At 37.3% G+C, this 10,316-nt stretch overlaps 1 protein-coding gene across 3 annotated transcripts in view; it reads left to right on the forward strand.

Annotated features, from left to right (window-relative positions):
* Positions 1-7,247: 7,247 nt before the first annotated feature.
* The window catches only part of LOC108736742 (homeobox protein cut), a 181,989-nt gene continuing 178,920 nt past the window's right edge, over positions 7,248-10,316 (forward strand). For 2 of the 3 annotated variants that reach the window (XM_018469292.2, XM_018469294.2), the window contains exon 1: positions 7,248-8,152. In XM_018469292.2, coding sequence (XP_018324794.1) covers positions 8,030-8,152 — 123 coding nt within the window. In that variant the 5' untranslated portion in view covers positions 7,248-8,029. The remainder of the gene's footprint in view (positions 8,153-10,316) is intronic. The other variant, XM_018469293.2, reaches the window with a different exon arrangement.

The following is a 10,316-nucleotide window of genomic DNA, read 5'->3' on the forward strand; positions in this document are numbered from 1 at the left end:
TTGTTAAAAGTGTATGTTTGGAGCACCGCGTTGTACGGGTGCGAAACATGGACAGTGGGCGCGGCGGAAAAGAAAAGGTTAGAAGCGTTCAAAGTGTGGTGTTACGGGCGAATGATGAGGATACCGTGGATAGAGAAGGTTAGAAATGAAGAGGTATTATAAAGAATAAGATAACAGAGGACTCCAGGGAAGTCAATAAGAAATGCGCGAGATAGTTTGGTAGGACATCTCAGTCATGAAGGTGTAGTTAGAGACATATTAGAGGCAGAAATAATAGTTATGAGGGGTAGAGGTAGACCTGGATTAGACTACTATTCGCAAATAGTTGTGTGGGTTGTTCTAGTTTTGGGGAAATGCGAAGATTAGCTCAGGATAGGAAACAGTGGAAGTGCGTGTCCAACCAGTCTTAGGATTGACAACCTTATGTGGCGAAAAAACCTTTTATTGTTTTTTGTGTAAATATTTTGTACATATATTTTTCCTAATTTTATTTCTGCAATGTAGAGTACGACTTCTTATCTTTTGCATGCCTTTGTTTCCTTTCTGTTTCTATTCTATTGTCCCTAATCACCTTTACCTAGAAATCTAACTGCAACCGTTTCTGCATGCACCTTGTACTAATAGCTGGCTTTTCCCTTAATTACCTTACCTAAAATTCTATACTGTTCAACTTCGTCAATTCTTCGTATTTCTGTAAGCTCGTGTCTTCAACCCCTATTGCCAGTCTTTGTCTATCTTGAGTATTCTATCTCTTTTTACTAACATTTTCCNTTAAATTATGACAGTGTTAACAATTGCGTGAAAAACTCTGTGCAAGAGGAACAAGACATATCGGAAAATAAAGTCCAATGTATCAAATCAATTGAAGGTAATAAAGAGAATCCAGTTGAATGTAAAGAACCCTATGTAACTAAGACTGGCAGAAAGGTTAAGAAAGTCGAACGATTAATGTATTTTAATTAGTCACTAGTGTTAGTTACGTTTATTATTAATGTTTTTTTGTTTTTTGAGATAAATAATGCGTTTTATCTCAAGGTGGGGAGGATGTTGAATTTGTAAGGATTTAGTTGTTTTTTTGCATGTTTTGTCATGTCTGTTTGATACGAGCGGTGTCTAGCTCAAAGGCAAGTGCCGCGCTGGGGGCTGCGATGTCTTGCACAACAGCATTTGTGTTTTTGATTTGTTTAGTCTACCTATCGTGGTGGAAATAAGAATAAGTAAAATTTGCTATGTTTAGTTTAGTCAGTAATAGATAGTAGTAAGCACAACATGTATTGAAGTAGTCTTGTTTTCCGCATTTTAAAATATAAAAGTTAATTCTCGTTTTGATATCTTCGTTGTTTATTTTCAACAAAATAATTTCCCTTGGATTCAGTTCCGCGACAAAACATTGATAATTGATATTTTGTCCATAGAAGGACTCAATAATCCATTAGGCACATGAGTGTATAGATAAGTGCCACACGCTATTTGATTAACAGGTTACATGACACGATTAGAAGTCAAACTACCAACCCCTCCCACCAGTCAATTCAACAATATTGTCAAACAAAAGGGGTTCTAAATTATGTATATACTTAAAGGTAATACACACGCTATCCTGACACCAAAATCGAACAAAATATCATTTCATCTATTTAATATAGCGAAGGAAAATACGAAAAGAAAGGATTGTATCCGCTTTAACTTAGAACGACCTGTAATGCCAACCTGTAAATATTAATATTAAGTAATTAACACAATTATCGTTAATATAATTAATTCATATTATTGTTATCAATATATCGATATTTTTGCCCAGTACTAATCACGTCTCACAAATGGCTCATTGCAGCAGCCGCTTCGGCATTGATAATTAATTGTTCCAAGTAAGTACACGACTAAATATTTTTTTTATAAATTACGTGCTTATTGCTGTAGTGATTCACCCCTGACTCATTATTTGAATCTACAGGTACAAGTAAACATAAAGAGTCAAACGAACCGCAGATCCTATACGCAGAATACAAAATGATGGTAATCCGTTTATCGAGGTGGAGTTTTCGAAGCGATATAACCTACATTCTGATGATTATTATTATTCTTATTATTATTATTACATGTTGTTAGCATAGCTTCCACTGGCGACCAGGTGTACTTTACCTGCTGTTATTTATCGACTTCGACTTTGTCAACCTTGCCAGTGTGTGCTTTATTATTATAAAACACAACAGCATCGACCACAAAACATAAATAATTCAATGGCCCGCTTCCACTTTTTTCCATACTAATAGAAATTTGCTTTACCGTAACTGGTAACTGACATTCGAAATAGTAATACGTAGTTTATTGAGAGATTGCGTTTACGTCATCAACATAGTCGGTTCGACGCGATGTTTCGTCCGATGTTACAATATTCTACAATCACCTGACCATTTGAACGTCTAATTAAAGGATGGAACTGACTAACGTGCCACCGAACGACATGGTCTAGAGGTTTAGTCCATTGCTTAGCAGTTGGTAGGACGCCGGTTCGATTCCGGGTCTGTTTGCCTTGGTCCAAGTTTTTCTGTGGTTTCCGTGGATCACTTAGGCAAATGTTGAAGCAGTAATATTCCATAGATAATCTTTCATTCTCTTCTGTCTTCATTTCGTCCGTCTCATCTTTCTCACCCGAACCACCACCCACCCATTCGCACGATTCCTGAAAGGAAACTGAAGAGGGCCTTCCGCTCTACCTTCCGGTGTATTCCGGAGGGACTGCCCGCCCACCAGCATCAGTGACTGATAGGAATGAAACACCCAAAAGGTTTTTTTTTATTAACGTGCCTGGAGTTTTCGATATCTGCGATACTATCGTTTTATTGAAATTTTTGATAAAAAATCGCGAATATTTTGACGTATACTGTGCGCTAGGGGTGCCTGTGTGTAATATCATTATTTTCTATGCTTGAAGTATAATTATTTCTTTTGCATGCATTGGACTCAGTCTTCTTTGCTAGTTGTTATTTGATATTCTTCACCATAACCATTACAGCAATCTTCATTTTCTGGAAATAATCCACATCCGAATCATCATAGTGTACCTCTAGATCAACCAATTCATCAGATACGCCATCATCAGCTGCTATTCTTCTTGAACGAGTCCGTTTTATGTGAACTGTTGACATAGAAACTCTTTGCTTTCTGTTTTCAACTTTTATTTTGTTTTGAGGTTTGCGACTTCTTTCTTGCAGGTTTTCAGGCGATGTCAAAATGGTACCAATGCATTTCTACCCCTTTTGCGAACATTTTCCATTTTGGTCACTTGGGGAACTGAATTAGGTCTTTTCAGGCCTAAGTTCGTCCGTAATCTCATTTGAATTAATCAGTAAATCAGGGTCATCTCTATAACACCCAATTTATCCTATGTACCGGGGATAAGTTCTATCCAAGAAAGATTTAGGTTAGATTATTGTATGGGAGGTCATCACGAGTGCAAAATGTAACTGTTATTATGCCCCATGAACAACAGCACCATCTCCGTCCAAGTTTGGACAGATTCAACTAGTACATATCTTAATTGCGTTACTGCGGATTCCAGGATGATATTCATTAAAATATTTTCGCTCTCGATTCGGAAAAATAAACTTTTGGGCATCTCCTACAAAATTTTATTGACTAATTATAGCTACGTATATATAGCATACAATGAGTTCATTTTGATACAATGATTACATCTATCCTTTTCATTGGTTAATAATATTCTACTGTATTCTAGTCTTTGTAAAACACCTGTGTGTCATAAATATGCACGAATTTCCGAACCGTAACGCATGGTCTGTGTCCATTCTGTATAGGGTTTCTTATATTAGGGAGGTTTTAAAGTATACATCAAACAAACATTAACTCTTTGGAAATATTACGTTAGCTTCCGGTGTTAACGAAGTTTTGGACAAATCGTGTTAACTGTTTCCGCTATAGGTACTACCACTGATGATTCCGCAATCAATTATTGTACACAAAAATATCATCGGAATACAGAAATAATTATAACTGATTGCCAAAGAGGACAATGTCGTCTCCGCCTCCTATATGCACTAATCGTTTAGGTACGAAAGAAGCCTTTTGCAAACACTGTCGCTACACCTTTTGATTGATGCATTAGCGAGCCTTTAATGCCTGAGGTTCGAAAGTGTAACACGACGTGTTGCTTCATCGGCCGTTTTCCCAGCAAAAATGACTCTAATAGCGCATATAATTATTGCAGGTAGATATAGGTAGAAATAGAAATGGGACCGTTCATTCTGAAAGGTACCTTTATCTACAATGTTTACCCTCGACCTGTAGATATAGGTACAAGTAGCACAAAAAAGGGGTGAATTGTCAATAGGCGCACCATCAGTAGAGTGGTCCTTTTTCTTTTTGGAGCAGTAGTTAGACGCAGATGGAGAGATGTTTCTGTGTAACTACAACTGTTTTACCCACTTTTAATGAATGCTCTTGAATAGGTACCTACATCTAAAGGTATTTATTCGGGCTAAGAAATGACCCGGAATTTTTTATTTCCCTAAGTGAGACGCATTTTTCATGAAAATTTAAAGACGACCGGTAGTGACTAATCTAAAGCTATTAGAGAGGATTATAGAAGAATATTTAGGGATCGATATGCTGTGAAAGATATGTATGTAAAGTACAAAATTTGGATCATCTTTTTTGACAGTCGTATTTCACAAAAATGCTTTCTACAAAACAAGACACAACATTGGAGATAAAATTTATTACAACAATTAATACGAAAAGCCAATAAACTTGTACAAAACATATTTTAAAAGTCGAACTTCTTTTATTAAGGTATCCCATATATATTATTAAGTTTTTAGTATAGAATAAGAATGCCTTTTGAAAATCTCAAAAAGGTACAACAATTTGAGTTAGTACATCCCAAAAATAATTAGATACGTTTTTACGAAATCGACTGGCTATTAATTTGACCCTATTTATCGGCAAATACAAGACAGATAAATTGAGTGGAATATTGAAAGGTAAGAACTAACCAAAACAGCAGTTAATCGCCTTTTTGCATGTCGCTAAAGAATAATCGACAAAATCTGCCTTTAATGAATGCATTAACGCTATACTTATGTCAGAAAAAGGTAGAATCGGTAGGTGCATTCCCGTATCATATCTAAAGCTTACTATTTATCATCAAGACAGAATAAGGAACGAAAAAATCGATTAAAAAATAATAGCAACAATAACCACCAGTTTATATTATCAATTTAAAAGCATTTGATAATAAATAGCAGTTATTGATATTTTCAATATCTGAAAAGGTTACTATTTTGTAAATTTCAGTTTATTGAGAGGCCAGGTGTTCGAAATGTGTTAGGAATGAACATATATTAACTTTTTTGTGCAGCTTCTGTAAGAGTTAGGTGCACGTTAAGGAGAAAAGCGTGAGTGGAGAGGGTGTCTGGACAAGTTCCGTGTGCAAATTTATTACCGATTCATTGGCTGGACAGCAATTGAAGATGCGAGGGAGAATAGGGGTATGTATGTAACACCTGCACCCATAACGTAGGTAAAACCGGTAAAGCGCAGTAAAAGATTGACGTTTGTTGTGATCGGATTGTTCTTCCGAGTTTCTTTTTAATGCATGTAAAGTTCAGTGCTTAATACCAATGTGAAATTATTGTTATTTAACTTAAACCATATTTAATATAGCGTAAAATTAACTACCTTACATTTGAAATATCGTAAATGTTTCTGTTATTTAAGTATAAGTATAACATGAAAGTGTCTTTCAGGCCTGGCAGATCATGTTCGGCTCGGATGGGTAGTTGACCTTAGGCAATCTGGAGGAATGGGTATAAAAAATGTTAAAATAAAATAATATTGTTGAAACTATTATTATATTACTTAACAATAATAATATTAATTACACAAAGCTCTCTCAATTGTGCAACGTAAAAACTGCAAATCTTTGATTTAAAAAACGGGCTGAATTATTTTCGAATCTACTTTTTAGGAATGAAATAGTTTGATCAAACATCTTAAAGAACTATTTTTTAATAAAATATTTCGGGATCGTGAATTCACATGAATCTACTGTTCCTCGCCCCCCAGATTGAAACATTTCTGAACTTTGATGGAATTTCGGGTTGGTTTAGTTGAAAGACAATTTTTTTATAACATTGGATCACGCAAAGAGATCAGGGTAATTAGACCGAATGTCCTTTCTTAGAGTTCGAATTGCAACATTTTCTACTTTTGCATTATATCGATACGGGATTTTTCCGAAATTTGAACATAAGCCAAATATGGCCCATGTTTAATGCTAAAGATGGTGTTAGCCACCTGTAGAGACATTTCGCCGTACCTATCTAAATTTTGCCGTGTTGACAATGCCTTAAAATATCAACGCGATGCTTTTTTCAATGGGTCTTACAGTGAAACTATCGTTTGAAACGGTTATTTTCAGGGTATGTTGTAAATTTTGGGAAATGTGGGTATATTACCCACCTGGAACTTTTCGTGTAGGTAAAACTACCAACCATATCCAGATTATCTGCCGGGTCTGGTGTCTTTTATATTGAGTGAAAATAAAATACTACATCATGGTTGCATATCATTCCTAACGTTCTCCTTTTAATTGGGTATCTATTTATTACCTGATAAAATTTCATTTACGTGTTTAGTTTAAGTAAGTTGTAATTGAAGAATCTACTCCTTGAAGGCGGACTTAATAAAAATACCGTGTTTAAATAAAGAGGAAAAAGAGAAGCAGGAAGAGAAAACCAACAAGAAACTTCTCTGTTCATCCGAAATATTCTTCAGGATCAGTACAAGAAAATGATGACGATTTTCGCCCTGAGGGTCGGGGTGCATTCGTCCTGACGTCGGAATGCGTTTGAAATAATTCAAGACGCATCAGGATCTACAGGAAAGCACATGCGCGCTCCTTGCGCATCGTCACCGTCGCCATCCCTTACAACATCGGTCGCAAAGAAAAAACCAGATAAAGGGGTAGGGGCACGCGATCTCCGCGCACATAGAACATACTTCGATTTTTAACCAAAAAGAATATATCTTAGGATTTCGCCTCAGTATTGGTCGCCGATGCAGTCGTATTACCGACAAAGAGGGACATAGCGTGACCCGCGTGCTGGACAGAAACGGCACGTTCGACTCTTTCGACAGCTCGCCGCTAGTTGGCGCCAACGATCAACAGAGGGGGCGGAGCATTCGCCGACAAAGCGGGATGGAGTCAGCGCCCACTCCACTGCACCATGCGTGCCGTTTCGTGAGTCAGTGTTGGGATGTTCATCCCGACGATTGCAAGGTATGCATAGGTGACTGGATCGTCGGCGTGGTGCGCTCTCGCTACATAGCGGTCAAGTGATCCGATCAAAAACAAACGCCACTTGTTCGTCTTTGGCGATTGGTTCAGGTGTTGAAAGTTTAGTGACTTGTTTTCGTGGCGCGTATATGGACTTTTTTTTTTATTACTTTTGAACAAATAAAACAAAAGTAACGCGAGAAACTTTGGTGGTGGGCAGTGACCGTGTGATTATGATCATGATGATCGAAAACCGAAATACGTTTCGGATTGCGTGAGTGGTTCGATTTTTACGGTGTCACGCAATATTCGAATAGAATTTCTTAAAGAAACGAACGCACACTAAAACAACTCCACTGACACGTATCAAGGTACTTCGTAATGAGGAAACATCGAATCCAACCGTCAGAGAACAAAAAACTAAAACAGCTTATGTCACGAAAGGCAAAAACCAAAGCCGAACTTTGAAAAGTGTAGCAAATCCAAATTAGGCATAAGAACTTAATAAAGGACTGTGTTCTATATTTGGGATGTTGTAGTGAAATCTTTATGGTGATCAGTTTTATGAGAATCATAATAGACCAAGGACGTTACAAGTGATTTTGAGTGATTATTGTATAATGATAATGTTTTTACGGTTGTTGAGGTGATCATAGGGGTGAGCCCTTTGCAATCACGGAGTTCTTAACGAAGACACCCGCTCTCCCCGACTTGGAGGATCGTATCCGTATGCAGCCTACGGCCACGGCTTCCATACCGCCCCCTGCGGATATGGACTTACAGGCGATGCAGTCTATGGATTGGCTCTTCAAGAAAGAAAGAATATATTTGTTGGCGCAATTTTGGCAGCAGGTAGGTTTTTGCTATCATATCCTACTCATAGTCAGGATGAAACGCGAAAAATTACGGAATCACTTGAAGCCTCATCTGGAGAAATTGACCTTTCATTCGAGAGATCAAATTTTAATGATCCAGAAAAATGATCGAATTTCGAAAAGTAGATGATGATCTCAGTTATCATATCTTTACATCTTCAACGAATGAATCCTAGAAGCACAATGTCGAATGATGGTACCTATCTGTTAATCAAGTCCATAAAATGAGATAATCCCGAAAGTCGTAACAAAACAACTTTATTACTTAAGAGAAAATTCTCTGATAATTGGAAGTCGTGTGCTTACAAATTTACCGCACTCTTTGGAGATGCTCTAGTTTCATAACTTGATCGAAAAGTTGACGATATAAGTAGAAACAGGCACGCGATCGGAATTTCTCGTTCTTTTAAAACCGGCCAGTTGTCCATAATGCCTTTCAACTAAGTTCAATATCCCACTTTGGCCAAAAACTCCAATTACTGTCAGTTACAAAGTACAACGAACTTGATAGTCCGGAAGTAGTGTGATAGTGAGAGGGCGATAGGATCTTGCGTGTCAACTATTAATTTTAAAACTAGCCGAAATTATAAGTCGGAAACTGTCGGTCTTCAATTCCAAGAGTATCATTAATATGTCCACTTTTGAAATGGAAACTTTTATGGCACTATCGTCTGTGAGAAAATCGGTTGCGAATACATTTAATAGCCACAACAACTAATCTAGGTCTGGTGATATTTATAACCATACAATTTCATGGTTTAAGGCAATTTATATACCTAGTTAAGAAAAAGCTTCAGAAAGTGTAACCAGAAGATTTAGTCATTTCATGCCTACTCGTGGTTTATTCGGATGACGTGTTTAATATTCAATGAAAAAGGAAACCTTTTACGTTGTTCTTCAGCTCGAATAAATATGGAACAATTTCGGTGTACCAAATCGAGTAATAGCACTCTTTTCGTAGAATTATTAGCCCTACATCATAAGTATGTAAAGATTAATCGTTTTCCGTCCATCAATTCAATTAACAGTCGCATAGGGGCAAGACTTTAAAAAGTGCCTACCTAATATCTTACCGTAAAACTATTCTTCTTAAGCTGGGTCTTTTTACATGGGTTCGACAAACAACGAGAGCAGACGTTTCTGTTAATTTGCCGATTGTTATGGTGCTCCGAAATAGCTCAGAAAGACGTGACATTCCTAGCATTTCATCTCGCGTTCCTTTTTCTTAATTTGTTTGGCGTTCAAACAGCAGCCAGGGTCCGAAGACAGTAGGTGCTAATTTTGTTTTCCGCTCAAGTTCTCTATGTCCCTGATGGTGAGGAGATTAAGAAATGCACCTTTAAATCCTTCGCCAACAGTTCCATAAAAATCTTTCCAAATATGTACTAACAGAATTTACGCGGTCTATACGTTTTTTATGTAAATATAATATTTGGTTACTAATTAGGTAATACTGTAGTAGGTAAACAATAGAATTAGGAATTAGTTATAATAGATACCTGAGATAAAAATGTTCAGTCTCTCAGAGTCTCTCATCGAGTCTTTCCGGTGGCGCTGAGACAGACTGTAGAGAGACTGTCAAAAAAACTGTTTAGCGTCTCTGAACGAGAGACTCGTTTCGCTCATAGAGAGAACCTCATTTCGTTTCCGGTCTCTGAACGAGAGACTCGAATCTCTCAATAAGTGGTGTCTCGATAGACATGGTTAAAATTTTCTAAGTTNATAATAGATACCCGAGATAAAAATGTTCAGTCTCTCAGAGTCTCTCATCGACTCTCTCCGGTGGCGCTGAGACAGACTGTCGAGAGACTGTCAAAAAAACTGTTTAGCGTCTCTGAACTAGAGACGCGAGTCACTCAAAAGAGATCCTCATTTCGTATCCGGTCTCTAAACGAGAAACTCGAAATCTCTCAATAAGTGGTGTCTCGATGGGTAAAATTTTCTAAGTTCAACATATTTCAGAGATCCCAGTCTTTCTACGAGAGACTCGAGTCTCTCAATTTTTCAATTTTATTCATTCAGTCTCTCTGTGAGAGACTCGAATCTCTGAATTAACAATTTTATCGTTCGAGTCTCTCATACAGAGACTGTGAGATTGTGAAAGACTGTGAGAGACGCTCTCAGAGACGCTGAAAGACTCT

Source organism: Agrilus planipennis, unplaced genomic scaffold, assembly GCF_000699045.2.
Source record: "Agrilus planipennis isolate EAB-ADULT unplaced genomic scaffold, Apla_2.0 scaffold103, whole genome shotgun sequence".
Classification (NCBI taxonomy): Eukaryota; Metazoa; Arthropoda; class Insecta; order Coleoptera; family Buprestidae; genus Agrilus; species Agrilus planipennis.